This window comes from Mesoplodon bidens (genome assembly GCF_964165515.1).
Source record: "Mesoplodon bidens genome assembly, chromosome: 4".
In the NCBI taxonomy this organism is placed as follows: Eukaryota; Metazoa; Chordata; class Mammalia; order Artiodactyla; family Ziphiidae; genus Mesoplodon; species Mesoplodon bidens.
In genome coordinates, this window is record NC_138160.1 from 63,588,365 (window position 1) to 63,606,532 (window position 18,168).

The following is an 18,168-nucleotide window of genomic DNA, read 5'->3' on the forward strand; positions in this document are numbered from 1 at the left end:
TCTTCCCAGACCAGGGCACGAACCCGTGTCCCCTGCAACGGCAGGCGGACTCTCAGCCACTGCGCCACCAGGGAAGCCCCAAGTAGCCTTTCTTCATTCACAGAACAGAGCTGAGGATCTCTGCCTTGACCTCCTCCTAACCCTGAACCCTTGCACCATTCACCATTACCTGTACACAGGCAGTAGGTTTTAGTTAATCCTGTGCTAACAAGAGATCTGCTTGCCTCAATGTCTACATTCAGGGGATGCTGCTCTCAATCTAAGGCATCAGGCTCTCATGAAATCTTGCTTATGACAACTACAGACACCAGGATGGGGCCCCCCCAGGTCTCTTCTACCCAAGAAGAGTTCTGGTCCTTGTCTCCCAAGCCCCAAAGCTAAATTAACAATGCTATTATTCCAGCCTGCTTGACTTCTCCAGATGCCAAGACACTACCCTCAGTACCAAAATGCCAGTTAGCCATTCAGAGTCAAGGGTATTCGAACAGTATTTATAAATAAGAGTAATATAACAAAGTATTAGTTATACCATGAATCAAGGAGTTCTGCCTAAGAACTGCCACCTTTGGTTATTCTCTACTTTTGAAATCACTTTGCCCGCTAAGGCTTTTCAAATTTTCATTGAAGATTTATTCTATAAAGCCCAAACAGAATTTGGTTTTACTGACTGCCAGTTCTGAAATGATTCTTATTGGTTCTTTGGATGATGACTCATTTATTTATGCTCTGTCTAGGAGGGCAGAGTACATGCTAGGATTGAGACTCAGCAGCATTTACTACATCCTTTACTCTTTCCCAATGCCTAGAAACTCACAGTTTCTAGCACGGATTAGTGAGCACAGAACAGACTATGTTTCTGTCAGTGAACAACATTTACTGAGCACCTAGTGTGTATGTGGCAGGCCCCATTCTGAACATTAGAGAGCTGTGAAAAAGTCACAATCCACACCCTTGCTCATATTCTAGAACAGTGGTTCCCAAGCTTCTGGACTTCAGACACTAGCAAAATCTCCAGAAAAATTACTGGGAGGTCAATATTTTTTCTTTTGCTAATATAAGGATACTAAAAATAACCATTATCTCCTCTCATTATCATTTCATAAAAAAGGGTAATTTAACACAAAAAGGGTAAAGGATGTAATCTAAGAATAAAGGACAGTTCTTTAAATTGAACACATTTATAGCACTATGAAATCTTACAACATTGTCCTTATTTTTCTCGTTTTTGCTGAGGACTGGTGGAAACTAAAAATTGGGGCTTGCCATCTGCCTCTACAAGGACTAAGTCACTGGCCACTGCAGCCGCTGACCTTCAGCACCCCCTGAAAGGAGTTCAGGGTGGAGATCAGGAATGAGGCACTCTGTGTTCTGGGAAAAACTGGCAGAACAGGCCTTCAGATAGATATTTGCAGGAGAAGATTTTATGAGCCCAAATTCTTGCATCTTCTCATCTCTAGAAAAGTACTAAAATCATTAACAGAGACATTTTCTCCTCGTGACTAGCAGCAACCTTCTGCAAAAATGTGTGCCTGACTGCATGAACCCCCTTCACCAAAATCACATATACACTGACCTTCCCCCCTTGACCTCTTCGAGCAGTTCCTCAGAGCTATCTGAGACGCTGTCTCCTGGGTTATAGTCCTCATTTTGCCCCCAATAAAACTTAACTTACAACTCTCACGTTGTGCACTTTTTTTTTCGGTCGACAAACCTTAGCAGAGTGGACCCGCCCTTGTTCAAAGGCAGTGAGAGGCCGCTGGGGTGTGTGTGTTAGGATGGGGACATCTTTCTAAGAAACCTGTTTGTTTACTGTATAAATGAAAAGGTAAAGAGTTTTCACTGCACCTCATTTTAAAGTTTCAAGGGTTTATGGACAAACTAGACTGGGCCCAACTGACATTTAAAAACTCTGCTTTGAAGGCCAGATCAGAAATGGGAGGTCACTGGTAATGAAAAGGGTTTTCAGCCGATAACCAGTGTCTTTGCAGAGCAGATTATATCTACATGTCATTTTAGTACATGATCAATAACATTAGAGGTTTTTAACCAACAAGATTTTCTGAGGGGAAGGAGAAGAAAAGTGAAGGATCGGTGTCAGTAATTTTTTACTTAAAGTTTGTATTAATGCTTACACCGTCTCCCTGGAGGAGTCTAGTAGGGTACTTGTTTTCTACTAAAAACACTTCCATGGAATTATAATTGGCAAGAAAAATACTCTTTCAGGGTGGTGGGTGGAGAACGGATGACAAAGCAATAAAGAGAATTCTTTGGAAGACAATAAGAGCATAGTTGTCATAAAAAGACCTTACAGCCAAGCCCCCCAGAGGAAGTTTCTGTTACAATTACTCAAAATTAATGACCATTAAGAATTGTTGGATGCCCCTAGAATATGTGGAGAAACAATCCACAAGAAAGATGCAGTTTCTCCCACACTGAAGCCTCCCTAAACCTTTCCCAGCAATAATTCATGTTTATATGCAAATTACTTCACTGGCAGTTTCTAAAACTTTAACTCTTACCCGTTAAAATGCATCCCAACAAACTAATTTCGTCAGATTATTCCTTCCCATGAGTTAGTGATAAAATTTTACTTTGCATTCCAAGTGAGAAGGTGTTTCCTAAACTGTTTCTATGCAACTGGAAGAACTTTAAAAACTATTTCTTGATAAATTATTCATCCAACATGTAGGATTAGAAAGAGCTCCTGTTTGACTCTAACCAAAATACACTTATAATTCAAAGTAAGCTGCCGCCCCCCCCCACCAAAAATCAAATGCAGTGCATAGCAGAATAAAAGACACTTAAAAAATTTAGTTACTGAGCTCTGAAATTTTCAGGACAGTAAGTAAATTTCTTGCCTGCTCAAAGTTTTGGGGTCCAGATAATGTTAAATAATTCCTGCAACAAAGCAGGTGCCATCTTTTCAACACTAGGGCCCTGAGGCTGGCCTCTCAACCCTGAACACATAGCCACTGAGTATTTTGGTTTGAAATTTTTAATATTGGCTTCATTTTCTCAATATGTGTATTTTAGGTTTTATCTGTACTGGGGGCTATCTTTTTTTTTTTTTTTTTTTTGCGGTACACGGGCCTCTCACTGTTGTGGCCTCTCCCGTTGCGGAGCACAGGCTCCGGACGCGCAGGCTCAGCGGCCATGGCTCACGGGCCTAGCTGCTCCGCGGCATGTGGGATCTTCCCGGACCGGGGTACGAACCCGTGTCCCCTGCATCGGCAGGCGGACTCTCAACCACTGCGCCACCAGGGAAGCCCTGGGGGCTATCTTTTAATAAAAGAGATTGAGGGCCAATTAATAAAGCTACTGGGAAGCCTCTATACAACAGCTGAACTCATAACTGTGGCTAACTGTGCCTGGGCACATAAGAGTGCACAGATTACTTCTGAAGTGACGTCAGGGCTTAGAAGAACACCACTGTTGCATTAAGTTCTTAAAACAGAGTGCCTGAACCACTTGTATAAATATTCAGAGCCATACTTAACGTGATGATTTGTTACTGGAACTGGAACATAGATCATCCAGGGCTCTGAGATTATTTGTCTACAATTAAGTGGTTACCATAGCAAAGTACTTTATTTGCATATCAACTGCATATTCTATCTGAATTTTAAGAGAGTTTGCAATTTTTGTCTAGCTTTTCCAACTGATTCTTTAAAAAGAGATCCCAGTCCCTAGATTTACTCAAATTAATGCGTGCTTGGTCCACTTGCTCTTAGGCACTAGTTCTGTTTTTCCTCTAATGATAAAGTTGAATTCTTTTGCTCCCTTTATATATGATGATATTTTGCTTTGTTTTTGCTTTTCTAGGGTACAGCTTCCAAAGCAATGACTCTCTAATATGGTTTTGGAGCAGAAACTCAAGAAATTGTAGACCTGAGTCTATAGGTCTTTATATTTATCGGGCATCCAATAAAAGCTCCTTGGATTGAAATTTAATTCTGGCCTGCCTTATAACATTTTGGCATTCTTTAGTTTTCCACAAGGTTGAGGAATGAGTCAGGGGTACTCTTAAATTGACTCAGACATAGAACGGTTACATCTGACTTCTGGTGGAGGCGTTATCTGTCTGGAGAGCCAGAAATCCAGAGCCTCCTTTAGACAGCCAGAAGCTTCCAGTGCCTCATTCTAAGGAGAAGTAGGGGATGCTCCCTCTACTTCCCTCATGTCTTTTCGTTGAAGTCGGGCAACCAAGGTCACACTACCTTCTCAGAGAAAGCAAGGTGAATTTTTCAGGTGTAAAATGGGGCCAGGTCTCTGAAAGAGTCAGGAATCTCTTCCCCTCTCCCCACGTTTCCCAAGTCCTGTTCTTACTTCTCTCCTCTCCAGTGACCGACGTGGTCACCGGGAGTGAACAGGTAGGGCATGGGATAAGGCAAAATGGATGCTGCGACCAGGCTGAGTCGTGGTTATCTTTCACCCTCTGAAAAATGGCAATGAGAATGCCAAGACCCAGAAAGCAGTCATGGTGTATCTCACATGCCCACCCTGACTTCCCCACGCGTGCCAGACTACGACAAAGCAATTCTACACACAGCAGAAACAAAACCCTCCACTTCTCTTCTAAGATCCTTCTTTTATTCCTTTCCCTTTCTTTTTTTCATACTGTTCTCCTTCACCCTCAATCATTGCTCACTTCTAAGAAAACTGAGTCTGCACAGCAGGCCCTAAGCCCCTGCTGCAGAGAGCGATGCCAGTGAGCATGGATGGCGCCACAGTGATCTATCCAGTCAGACTAGTGGGGCAGCTCGCTGAGGCCATCCTGCTGGGCTGAACGCGGTGCAGACAGACAGAGGGCTACAGGGACTAGACAGCGTGAGAGCCAGCCAGACACGAAGCAGCACAGAGCCGGCGAGGCAGGACTGGAGGACAGTAGGCAGCCAGGCCAGAAGCTCACACGCTAGTCCAAGCCTCGTGGCAACCCCAGGGGAACAGCCCGGGCCAGCAGCAGTGGGCCAACTCCTGAGCTCACTGCCGTGGCCCCGTCCCAGACCTGGGTCACTGGGGATTCCACGGACTTCTAAGAGGGCCCTACCTGCGTTTCCAAACCCAAACTGCTTGACGCTGCCATGGAAAACCTGGATCTTTGCATTCTACGCTTTCACTGTGGACCACATCCAGGTCACAGCCTAAGGAAGGCAGCTGGCGAAAACGACCCTGCTGGCTGATTCCCCAGCTTTTGTAATGAATCCCAGGGGGCTATGAACTGACGTGTGTTTCTGGCTCTACCAAGTCCCGGACGAGTTCTCACCCAGTGAAGACCAATCAGCCTGTGATTTAGTCTGCAAGGGGAGCCTGAGAAGCCACCTGCAATCAGGACTCAACCGCTAGAAGCTGCCTCCAGAAAGGAAAGGATGGAGAACGTACAGGTCAGGGGAAGAGGAGTGAGAGGAAGAAGCTCTTTGTTTTCCTGTCAATTCAGCTTTTAAAAAAAAGCCTGAGGACACCCAGAGGCCCACAGGAGCCACAGGACTGCTCTGTGCTCTTCAGTCCCAAAAAGGCAGGCTATTAAGGGGCCAGGAATGGCACTTTACAATGTAGTTAACATTTGGTTTCGACAGAATAAGATCAGTTCTAAGGACCCTATTCCTTAGAATGCAGCAATTGTAGGGAACACAAAAGAAGGTACTAAAACCTGCCCAAAAAGCATAAATACTTTAATCATCACCATATAGCTGCTACCACTTACTATTTACTATGTGTGCTTAAAAGCCTTTCTCATATATTATCTAATTTAATCCTCAAAACAACCCTGAGGTATGTACTACTATTATACCCGTTTTCCAAGTAAGAAAACTGAGGCTTAGAGATGAGGCAGACTGGTTAACATTTCACAGACACTTTAAGGTGAGGTCAGGGCTGATCCAGGGCCAGATGAGGTTTGAGCTCTAACTGCTGCTGAGAGCGCCTACTGAACAGCCAGGGCATTTGTACATGAGCATTTCAGAAGTGTCAGCTGGGTGCCCACCATTAGGTAAGACCTTGAAGGCGAATCCTGCTATCTGAATTAGCTTAATGGTCAATAGTTGTATTTTCATTTTTTTTTTAAGTAACCCAAATTTTAAGATTTCCACTGAGGTAGCAGATTCTTTTATACCCGACTTCTAAAATCAAAATACTAAGATTTTGATGGTTTTTGTTATACTATGGACAGTGACAACCATGCGAACCTGTGGCCTTTAAGATTAGGCATAGTAAAGGCATACTAGATAGCCTGTAATTCGTCACCCAGTTACATTTTACAAAACTGTCATTTTTGCCAATGCGAGTCGTAAGAACAAACACAATCTGAGTATCTTTCTGAAGGATCCTTTCGTTGCTTTGGCAACAGTCTCCTTTCCCACCATTTGTTTCAATGTCAAATGGATCCAGAGTTGAGAGAAGGGTTGTGGGGAGAGCAGAGACTGATGCTCACAGCTGCATCAAGTCCTTGGCTGAAGCTGGGGCTGACCAGATGCTCTTAGAGACCGGCCAAGAGGAGAGAAAGCAAGTCAGCTGCTTCAGACACCCAGGGGGCAACTCTCTTAAGCCATAGATTCAAGGGCCATGGCTGCCACTGATGCTGGCTTGAACTGCCTGGTGGAGACCTCTACTATTGGAGAAAGAGCCCACTAGGCATCCCTCAAAGATGTGCCCCTCATCCCCTCCCCAACATGAGGGAGCCAGCTGACCAGCGTTCAGTCCATCCTTCCAATGATTTCTTCTCAGAGGGGTGCTGCTGGGCTGGGAGGTGAGGAGAATCCACTTTCCTGTATTTCAGTTCTTAGCCTTAGATCAGTGGCCCCTTAGAGAGGCAGAATCTGACTGTACAGGAATCTCTGCCTCTGGCCAACTTTTAGCAATTTCAGACGTTTTGAGATGCCATATGTATGCATGGGGAACATACGTGAAAGGGGATGAGGAGAAAAATTTCTTTTAGAAAAATCAAGACTTTGGAGAGACAGATGACCAACAGCCCAGCATCTTGGGTGTGCTACTGCTCCCTTCTCCCCAGCCCTTCTTCCTAGAGGCCTGAGGCAGAGAGAAAGAGAAAAGTCAAGAATAACTCACTGGAGTGTATGAATAATACCTAAAATATGTACTCATCTCTGTGCCAAAATGAACACTCTAGCCATTTATGTGAAATAGCAAACAAGAGCACCAGAAGACTTGTTGGACTAATCCACATTCTTAAGAGACTAAATTCACTGGAGTAACACCTTATTAAAAACTGCATGTAAACAGTCTTTGAGACTGAGAGACATCTATAATTTTCTGCAAATTGATTGCAAAAGACCGATTGTGGTGGTATGGCCCAAGATGTCCCACCCTACTGTAAATGGCCAGTCCTTTGCTGGAAAGCACTAAGTTTCTCAAGATGAAAAGCATTCCTAGGGATGACAAACCAGGAGTCTCATCTGCATACCAGCATATTGACAAAACTCATAATAAAAGCATGAAGTCATCGAAGATAAGCAAATAAAATATAGTCAGGGCAAACTGAGCAAAAATACGCCTCTCTGGTGAACCAGGACTCTTCAACAGGATTAATTATTTGTGTAAACTGGCTTCCCTTCATCTACGTGTTTATTTTGATTTTTCAAAAGCTTTAGTAACACTTTGGTAACACTCCTCAACAAGCTGTAAGATACACATGCCCCCGAGGCACTGTGTGCCTGGGGGGGATAAAGTAGAGGCCTTTCTCTGACAAGAAAAAGATGAACCAGGATGGAAACCTACCTTAATGAACATTTCTCGGAAGTGAAAATCCAAGCTTAGGGGATGAACTGCAGATTTGAGAAGTGAATCAAAAGGGGGACAATGAGCTTCACAGAATCAAAACTCTAAGATAGGATCATATTTTCCAATCTCCCTATCTTTCAGAAGAGGAATGCCAAGATCCACAGAATTGGTGCATTTATCTCAAGTGAAACTGCAAGTTAGTAGCAAAGCTGAAAATCAGAATCCTGGCCTCCCAAATTCCGTGAGTGCCTATGAGTGCCTGGGTCTCTTATGGTACGGCTGATCCTGGCAGATAAAGAGATGAGGGGTCCTGAGATCTGTCACGAGTATATCCCCCATTGAAACAGAGCTTGACTGTGAAGCACGTCCTCTGTCATTTCTCTGAGCCCATTACCCTCTCCCCCACATACACACATGGGGCCCCCTAAGGTTTGAGAAACAGAAAACATCATCTTATCAGCTGTTTGGAAAAAAAAACTGCTGTTTGACCTGTTTGTTTGGAAGCCAGCCCTGCTGAGCTCAAGAGTTTGCTATAAGGCAGGCAAGAGCTAATTCATTCGAGGTCTGTTTCTTTACAGGCCTGGATGCCAGGCTCAGTGCTTATCTCCATTGTCAGCAGCCCCGTGAACGCAGCTACAGGATGTGCCCTTCAATGAGGGTTCTAAGTGGATTGCTGTTTCTCCTGTTAGAGTTCAGATTAATAAATACCTTGGTTGTGGTTGTTTAAAAAGTGAATTTTTTTCCTGAGAATCAAAGCAAGAGTCTATTCCTCTGCTTCCTGAGGATGTCTTCAAACTCTGTGGGAGTACTGTGGCTGTGTGTGTGTGTGTGTGTGTGTGTGTGTTTCTGCTGCTCAGAACAAGTCCCTTGAGCGTGGACAGACGGATACCCTCTTGGTTCCAGATCCACTTTTCAACTCCACATGGGACAGCCTATGAAAATGCGGGCAGCCATGGAAGTTTTCTTGGAGCTCACAGTCTCCCCTCTGGGATCCCCGTAAAGTGCTCATACTTTTCTTTCCACTGATTTCTAACAAGCTCATTAGTGAGAAACTCCCAGAAAGTGGAACAGTTAGTTTGTAATTTCTGATCTGAGTGCACAGAACATTCTGACAATTGTCTCCAGGAGACAGACAATTTAAACCAGAACATTATTAAACACAGAGCAGCTGATACTAATTCCCTTCCAGCCAGCTTCTTCGCCTGCGAAAGCTGAAATCATCCTGGGGCCGGGGATGGGGCCGAGGACGGGGCCGAGAGTGGGTGGCAGCACCAGGCTCACTGCCTGTGAATGAACGCCCCACGCTCACGCTCATCCCAGCACACAGGGCCCGCTGCTGGGGGGCCTCACACACCGCAGTTCTTCCCTGGACGCACGACGCGCAAAGCATGCTGTTAATTTAATGGGAAAAGCAAAAAGTAGGAGTAGTTACTCAAACAAAACCCAGCAACGTAGAACCCGAGGAAATAAGCAAGGAAGAGGAGCAGGCCAGAGCAGAGAACAGACACTTCCTTCACTTCAGGGGAGTGACGCAGGGAAAGGGAGCGATGAGGGCAGCGCGCGCCTGCTGCCTGGAACCGGACAGAAGACCGTCCTCCTCAAGTGTGGCAGCAAATGAACGAGCAGTGAGGGTGCTGCACACACGCACGAGCACACACATGGCTCTCAGGCCCCCTCGCCCTCCGCGCACGCCTACCTGCAATTCCTTGCAGCAGCCCGCAGACGTTGAAAATACTTTTCTTCATGATGCTCTGCACACACATGGTGAAGACGGACACCAGGGCCACCATGCAGAGAATGAAGATGCCCACGGCTAAGAAAATAGCGGTGGCCTGCCAGAAGCCGCTGGCGATCTCTCCGAAGGTCTCGGCGTAGGGCCCGCACAGTGTCTCCCGCTGGAAGTGCTGCACGCCGGGGTTCCGGATGCAGCGGGCGTAGATGCCCAGCGTGGGGTGGTGGGGCTCCAGGGAGCCTCCGCCCTGCTCGCTGGGCTCGGCGCTGCCGCGGGGCTTGGCTTTTCCAATCAGCCAGTCTGCGCTCATGAAGGCAATGAGCTCGGCAAACGCCACCACAATACTCAGGAGGGTCCAGAGCATCGAGCGACAGGTGACAATGACATGACACATATTGATGTTCGAGGCGTCAGGAGTCAGGAGGCCACGGGGTGAACTGTACAGGCGAGCCCGGAGGGCGGTGGGGAAGGCGCGGGAAGGAGGCTCAGGCGCTCCGGGCCGGCAGTGGCCGCTGCTCGGGGGCTCCCTCGTCCCGGCGGCGTCGTGGGGCAGCGCTCTCCGGGGCTGTCATGCTGCCATGTCACAGCTCCGCGCGGCCGCAAGCCTCACCTACGGAGGAGAGAGAGGGGAGGAGAGCGGTTAGCGGCGCCGGCCCCGCCCCCGCCGCCTGCCCGCCCGGCCGCCTGCACTCCGGCCGGTGCTCAGACCCCGGTGCGCGCCCGCGGCACGGCTGCCCCACGCCCTGCGCAGCCCTGCCCGGCGGCGCCCCTCGTGCCCACAGAACCTTGCCCCGGCGAATCCTGCGCCCCCGCCAACACGCCGCCGTCCTCGGCGGTGTCGGCTGGTGTTTTTGTTTCAAGGTCTCCCTCACTGCGCTCTGAGGCGTCTGTGGTTACCCTTATCTCTCGGCAGCACGACAGAGGGGCCCATGCCAGTCCCTGCACCCACCCGGGGGCACGCTGTGCATGGGGTTCCTGCCCCAGCTGCATGCTCTTGGGACGTGGCTCCTGCTCTATTATATCTTATTAGAAAAAGTCCAAGAGCACAGGGATCCAGACAGATGAAGATATGACTGCCAGTGAACTATATCAACGGACTGCCTGCGTTTTTTTTAAAGTTTACAGGACTCTTTGCCTGCTGTTTTGGTGTTAGGTGAGCTAAGTTAGAAAAACTTGCATCAAAACTTTTTGCTTAACAGTAGAGAGTAGTAACACCCAACTTTATTTCCTGGGAATCAAATTACTAGCAGAGACAAAGGAGGGAGTATTTGCTTCAGAGGTAAATGAGAATTTAAAAGGAAAACAATGCCCCGACAAATAATAAAACTTTGCCACCCAAACTTATTTTTCATCCATTTCTCACAGGGTGATTTTTAGACAAAATGAACTACACAAGTTAAAATACAAAGAAGAAAAATAAAGCTCCAAGAAGAACTGATGACTTACTCACTTGGGGAAATTATTCAAAACAGAGGCATTAATGACCATTGACTAAGTATCATTACCACTGAGGGGACTTGTTGACAACAGAGACATGCCTGTGAAGAATGCGTCCCTTGAACTGTCCCAGTTCATCACATGTGCCTCTCTGCCTGAGCTTCGATTCACCCCAGGTCTGAAACTCAACATGCGCATTGTTTCTCATCTCACAAGGACTCGTTCTGTTCCCAAGGACAAACGGCTTCATTACCAGAGGGCTCTAACAGCTTAAACCCCCTTCAGGGAGGCCTGAACCCTGAAATGGGCCGCAGGGCTCCTCCTCACAGCCCCATTTACTGCGCGCCTCCCCCCGCCCCCAGCCCACCAAGGTCAGGAAGAATCGCACAGCTCACATCTGACATCTGGGCACATGGCTCTGTTCTGAATGGTTAGATCTTATTAACTGAGGTCATGTCAACTCCCCAAGGACTACAAAGAGCCTCATGGCATGTGGGCAATGGTTGGGCAGGGAGTTATGGAAGAGGGAGGGAAGTGGGGAAAGAAGGGAGTGGGTGTCACAGCTTCTCCACCATGCTGGCTAACATCCTAGTTAGAGGTGATTACTTACCTTATAAAACACAGTGTATTTAACAATCCTCACATGACTGCACTTATACAAGATGCTATATTGCAAAATTAGCTAGTGCAAAGCTAGGAACAGAGGAACTTAACCATCATGGGTGTGTGGGGGGGGCACTGGGGAAGGGAGAGGTGGTGTGCTGCATGCAAGGGTTTTGGTGTTCATCAAGTCTGGGCTCCAAATCTAGCTCCACCACAGACTGGCCATATTGGCATCTAACTTCTCAGAACCTTAGCTTTCAGCTGCCTCATGGACACATGAAGAAAAAAGGGTACCCTGCCTCACAATATTGTTGGGAGAAATAAGCAACATTCTGTGAAAGCACTTCACACAGTGCCTGGCATAGTAGGTGCTTAGTAAATATCAACTCCTTTGCCTCAGAAGCTTTTCCCCTAACATGGATGACACTGGTCGGACAACTGTTTAACCAAGGGAAGTGCACCGTGGATAACAGAAACTTGGCCGTTAAAAGATTAAGCAGAGGGCTTCCCTGGTGGCGCAGTGGTTGGGAGTCTGCCTGCCGGTGCGGGGGACGCGGGTTCGTGCCCCGGTCCGGGAGGGTCCCGCGTGCCGCGGAGCGGCTGGGCCCGTGAGCCATGGTCGCTGGGCCTGCGCGTCCGGAGCCTGTGCTCCGCAACGGGAGGGGCCGCAGCGGTGAGAGGCCCGCGTACCGCAAAAAAAAAAAATAATAAAAAAAAAAAAGATTAAGCAGAGGCTATTTAGAGATGGATGAGGTCACTCATGTCTAAAGCTTCCCTGGTGGGCTTTGAGGGTGAGGTCCTGGTCTTACTTCCTGTTTCCCTACTGCCTAACACAGCTGACAAGCTCAGCTGGGGAAAATAAATTAGCCTCAGGCCAGAAGTATAACCTACTCCCACTCGCTCACTCTCACCTCCCCCACCCCCCAATATTACCAAAGAGAAATGCCTTTTGAGTAAAACGTTACCAATACAAAAGAGCTTTGGAGGAGGCTGTGTATAATGAAAGTGATCATTCTAAATGAGAACAAGCAAACAAGCTAGGATGGCTCCCGGGAGGACGCCCCACCCCATGCAAGCTGGGCCCACCCACCAGGCTTACAAACACTTTCAATCTACAGGTGGAGAGTGCTTGTTAGGAGAGAATGAGGCTCTACGAGATCTTCCCACTTGATTAGAAAAAGCCAGTTTACTGATGGGCCCAGGTGCTCTGAATCCCTGCTGCCCCTCTACTGTTTAATGGCAATTTTTCAGTATGAATAGAAAACCTCTACAGAGTTGTCCTCTTGCAGAACCTCAGACTCTGCTACAACCTCTCAGGTGACTTGGATCTTGATGAATATGCGAAGGGTATACTGTTCTGGTCAGCAAGCTCACCTCAGAGTCAGGGATGCAATTAGGGTGCAACTTCTAAAGAGAAAGGATGTGAAACTTCAGGAGAAGGGGAGATGGCACATTCAGGCTTAGCAAAATGGTTCATGCCAAATTTGAGGCAAGATTATTTAGGGACCCCTGTGCTTAAATTCAGAAAGTAGAGTCGTCTGTCCATCTGTACTGAAACAATTCCCTCCTCCACTATACCAGATTCTCACATCCACACCAGAGTGGCTGGAATGACGCCTTCATTCTTCTGTTTGCAACAGGGAGATAAGATGTTTTGGTCTTGCCAGCAGATCTGCTAATTACCACTATTAGAGGAACAGCCCCAATATGCAAGGCTGACTGACAAAAACTGGCTTTCCTCAGCATCCAAGAAAAGCCCTCGGGTCCGTGGGATAGGGGAAAATCTGGAAGTGCAGCAAGGGGCTTCTACCGTGCTCTGTACTCTGGTCAAATGCCCGTTTGGCCATAGCAGATGTGCACGGAAAGTCACGTACTGAGATAACATCCACATCATGGGAAGACAGATCCCTGTCACAGATTTTGTTAACCCGGAGATTCAGCACAGAGCTCCTTAGCACCACCCTGCTGTTCACTGTGATTCCCACTCCTCCAAAGATCCTGTAGTAAGACCAGACCCTTGTTGACATTCCATGTAAACATTTTCTCTCCGTGGACCACTAAATACATATCCCCTCCAGGACACCTGGCTTTACTACCCCATCCCTGATGGATAATGTGGACAGCCCTCTGACTTTCAGAAAAAGATGCTATGATTGTCACGAAGATCCACAGAGGAAAGCCTCTTAGCAAGAAATAAGGAAAAAAACCCAAAACAAATGAGACTCCTACAGAAACCTAGGGTAATTAATATACCACAGTCAGAATACAAAGCCAGGGGCTTCCCTGGTGGCGCAGTGGTTGAGAGTCCGCCTGCCGATGCAGGGGACACGGGTTCGTGCCCCGGTCTGGGAAGATCCCACATGCCGCGGAGCGGCTGGGCCCGTGAGCCATGGCCGTTGGGCCTGTGCGTCCGGAGCCTGTGCTCCGCAACGGGAGAGGCCACAACAGTGAGAGGCCCGTGTACCGCAAAAAAAAAAAAAAAAAAGAATACAAAGCCAGGAGGAGTGACAAATGGTTGGTCCATGGGAGTCGTCATACATAGCTCTCCAAAGAGCCCTAATATCTAAAAGAAGGGGGAGGTGTGAGCAGAGCTGGCACCTCTGAAAGGGGTCCTTTCCTTGGCAGCTTCGTGCTGTCAGTGCAAGCGGAAGAGAGTGCATGTGAGGCAGAACCGCCCAGCACCAGTTGACGAGGAGATCACGGTACAGAAGCCTGGGAACAAAGGTCACAGCTTCTCGAAAGGTGGGGCAGACCGAGCGCACTTCAATCACCGCTGCGTCAAATGCCCACACTCTCCACCATCACAGCAACAGCAACAGCAAAGCCCGAGGAGGAGACCCTGCAAACCACGTTTTGAAGACCACCACCAGCTTACTCACCTTGGTTCTGTTTTTCAACTTCATTAAGAAAATTTGCAAGCATAGATATAAGGTGAAGAGAACAGACAATGAACACCGCATACGGAACACTGGTTAACACGTTGCCGTATCTGTTCTACAGATCCATAGCACACACACTCACACTCATATGCAGACATCTTTTCTCTGAACCGTCTGAAAATGAGTCACAGATGTCTTGACACTTCACTCCTAAATGCTTTTGCATACACCTAAAAATGAGGACATTCTCCTTCGTGACCACAGTAAAATTAACACACCCAAGAAAACTGACAATAACTCCTTTATATCCAAAAGCTGGGTCCACACTCAGATTTCCCTACCCTGACTCAATTTTTGCTGTTTTTTTAAAACCATGACTCAGTCAAGGCTCACGCATTGCATTTCGTTATGTCTTTAGTCTCTTTTAGTCAAAAATAGTCCTTCCGTCCCTAACCTACCCCTGTGCCGCCTGCATTTTTCCCTCTGACGTTGCTTTTTTTGAAGATACCAGGCCAGTTGTCTTACAGGATCCCACAATTTGTCTAGTTCCTCGTGTTGCCATTTAAACTTGTTCTCTATCCTCGACCCTATCCTATCCTCCGGTAGAGAAACTGGAGGTTAAATTGAAAGGCTAGTTTAGATTCAGCTTAAACATTTTTGGTGAGAATCCTTTGTAGGTGATGCTGTGTAATTCCTACTGCATCACATTTGGGAGGAATATGATTGAGGCTACACCTCAGAATCAGTAACTTTACACATACGTACATATGCATAAGTGTATGTGTGTGTATATAGAAAGACAGAGACAAAAACAGACCAGTCTGCCTGGTCCTGTCTGGCCCTAAAAAAAATCCAAGTGTTGGTGAGGCAGTGAGCAGAAGTCTGCTCTGGGCAGGACGTGGGGGCGGGGCGGGGGGCACTTGGTGGTGGTCGTTCTGATGTCACAGTGAAGAAGCCCTGTCGAGGCCATCCTGGAAGCTAAAGAAATCCTTCACCAAAGGGATTTTACTTTACATAGTCTTTGTGGTTCAGTGAGTACTAAAAAAAAAAAAAAAGGAACTCCTGTGATTAATAATAAATTTACTACACTGACCCATGTGGCCCAAACAAGCGATACGCTTCGGAGCAGACTGCACTTTGCTCCCACACCGCGGGTAGTTTCTTGGCCCATATCCGTGTTCATTATTACCACCTCCCTCAGATGCACAAGTCCCACAAAGACTCACCACCATGGCCTCCAGCCCAGCGTCTCCGGAAGGATAAGAAGATTAGGAAAGTAGAATTTATGTGCTTTTGCCTTCCAGAAGCTGGAAAGACCCCCTAGAGTGCTACTTCTAAGAGTGCCGTCCCTGGACGCCCCCAGCTCCTAGAGGGGGATGTGGGCCACCTGTTTCCAAAAGCCTACGTTCCTGGTTCCCACACACTGAACCAAACTTTCTGGAGGTGCTGCCAGAAAACTGCGTTTTTAACAAGCCCCCAGGAGCTTCTTTACACACTAGACCCTGAGAGTCCGTCCGCTGGGAGGAGGTCTCACACGGGTGCGGTCCGCTTGCACAGCGCCGTTCCCTGGGGCTGGGGCAGGGGCAGGGGCAGGGAGGGGGCGTGGGCGGCGGGCGCTGAGGCCGAAGAGAAGGCCGACAGGCGGGTGGCCCAGAGCATCAGGACACAGCCAGACCAGCTGTCCCCGGCACAGCTCTTACAGCCACGCAAGTCACAGGCACGGGCGACTCTGCCGGGAAACCAGCCGCCCTCTCACGCCTCCGCTCACGTGTTATCCGGGAATCCTCGGAGGACAGCGTGCGGGGGACCCCCTGTCCATCGGGACCTCCTCTTCGGAGCACAAGCGGTGTTAGAACTGAAGAGACAGCGCTGGAGTGAGCAGCTCAGCACCTTCCACGATCTTTGTAAAAAAAATCAGCTACCAAAGGAAGTTCTGCAAACTCTCATTTGTCCTGGCCCCTCCCTGACCTGAACTACACTGACTATGGAAATGCAGACACCTTGACTCCGTTTAAGAGGAGGGTCCAAGTACACTAATAATTACACTGTTCTTCAGGCTACAGCCTCAACATGTTCAGCACCTCGTGCTCATTGACAGTATCCTTTCCTCAGGGATAAACCCCTCCGCTCCATCCCACCTCTGACTCTACGGGCAAACCCTCAAGCTGTGCTTCTCAACCGGGGGCGACTGTGCCCCTCCCGCCTTGCAGGGGACACCTGGCAATGTCTGGAGACATTTTCGGTTGTCACAACTTGGAGTAGGGAGGGGTGCTACTCGTATGTAGCGAGCAGAGGCCAAGGGTGCTGCTAACAGCGGCCCTCCCGCAGCAGAGCAAGTCGGGCCGTGGAGGGTGACAGCCCCGCTCTGGGGCCTTCCTGCAGTCTTCACATTTGTAGGTGCAACTTAAAACAGAGCTCGAAAATCCCCACACTTTAGAAAGGTCTGCTCTAATGAGCAAGTCATGTTCTATCATCTGGATGGACATGCACAGTATTCACTAAATTAAGTACACTTGCAGCCGTTTTTCTGCAAAATTCTTTTAAGGTCCAAGCTAATCTGTATGTCCAAGATGTCAGGCTGACAGGATGTGGAATCCAACTTGCCAGAGTTGACAGAACCTCGACCCTGCCTCTCCCGGGGTCCTGGCAGTTTTTCTGGACCACAAACGAAAATCAGCTTTTGCTTTCAGTAATCTCTACTCTACGAATGGCAAAATGGGGCTTCTCGAAACTGCAAGTTTGGTCACATCGCCTTTATTTCTCTCGAATTCTCCTTCTCCAGAGTTGGGCTGGCCACTCAGTACATGCTCAGGTGGCCTTGGCCACTGCAAATGTCAGGGAATCTCAAGGAACTTACCAAGTAGACCTAAGTAATTTCAGGCATTCCAGTTATTACCTGACCCCAGCTTGGCTCCCCTCTGCAAGATGCTTCTCTCTCCCACTGAACCCAGAGGTGGTTTCAGCTGCCTGGTGGCCCCTCCAGAGAAGTGAAGCTTCCACTCTCCAGAACACCTCAGCAAGCCTCTTTTTTCTGGGTCTGATCACTCGCTGAGGAGCCGCTCACTGTCAAGTTTGTTTTTTTAATTCACCAGTCCTGGCCGGTCACATGTGTCTTCCTCGATGCCCACTCCAACTCCTCTGTATCCAATCAATTTGCTGTCTGAGCACACATTTCTAGAGGGATCATTTTTATACTCTGTCTTGAGGCATCAGCAACCAGGGACAACAGGTCCACCTGTCTGGTCCTATTTTCTAAATGATCCATTCTTTAAGATTTCTCAAGCCCACTTACACATTATTGATTTATTGATTTGGCTGTGCCAGGTCTTATTTCCGTCATGTGGGATCTTCATTGCGACATGTGGGATCCTTCGCTGCGGCACGTGGGCTTCTCTAGTCGCAGCTTGTGGGCTTCTCTCTAGTTGTGGTGCGTGGGCTCCAGAACGTGTGGGATCAGTAGTTGCGGGGCGCAGACGTAGTTGCCCCGCGGCAAGTGGGATCTTATTTCCCCAACCAGGGATCGAACCCGCGTCCCTTGCATTGGAAGGCGGATTCTTAACCACTGGACCACCAGGGAAGTCCCCCACTTACACATTTTATAACTTCTTTTCTTTCTACAAACGTCATCATCTAAAAATCTGCAGGAGGCAAGTCTTCCTTTATGTGTCTTTCTGTTTCTGTCCAACAGGAGAGACTGAAGAACCAACTTCCATGGTGGGCACCAAGGTGTGACTCAGCACAGATACTGCTAGCCAGGGCCCACATGCCTATGCCCTGTACGCA

The 18,168-nt window shown here is 48.1% G+C and overlaps 1 protein-coding gene across 2 annotated transcripts in view; it reads right to left on the minus strand.

Annotated features, from left to right (window-relative positions):
• Positions 1-18,168, minus strand: part of LHFPL2 (LHFPL tetraspan subfamily member 2) — a 176,619-nt gene that overhangs the window by 14,060 nt on the left and 144,391 nt on the right. For both annotated transcript variants that reach the window (XM_081230413.1, XM_081230414.1), the window contains exon 4: positions 9,431-10,076. In XM_081230413.1, the coding sequence (XP_081086539.1) occupies positions 9,431-9,860 (430 nt within the window). In that variant the 5' untranslated portion in view covers positions 9,861-10,076. The remainder of the gene's footprint in view (positions 1-9,430; positions 10,077-18,168) is intronic.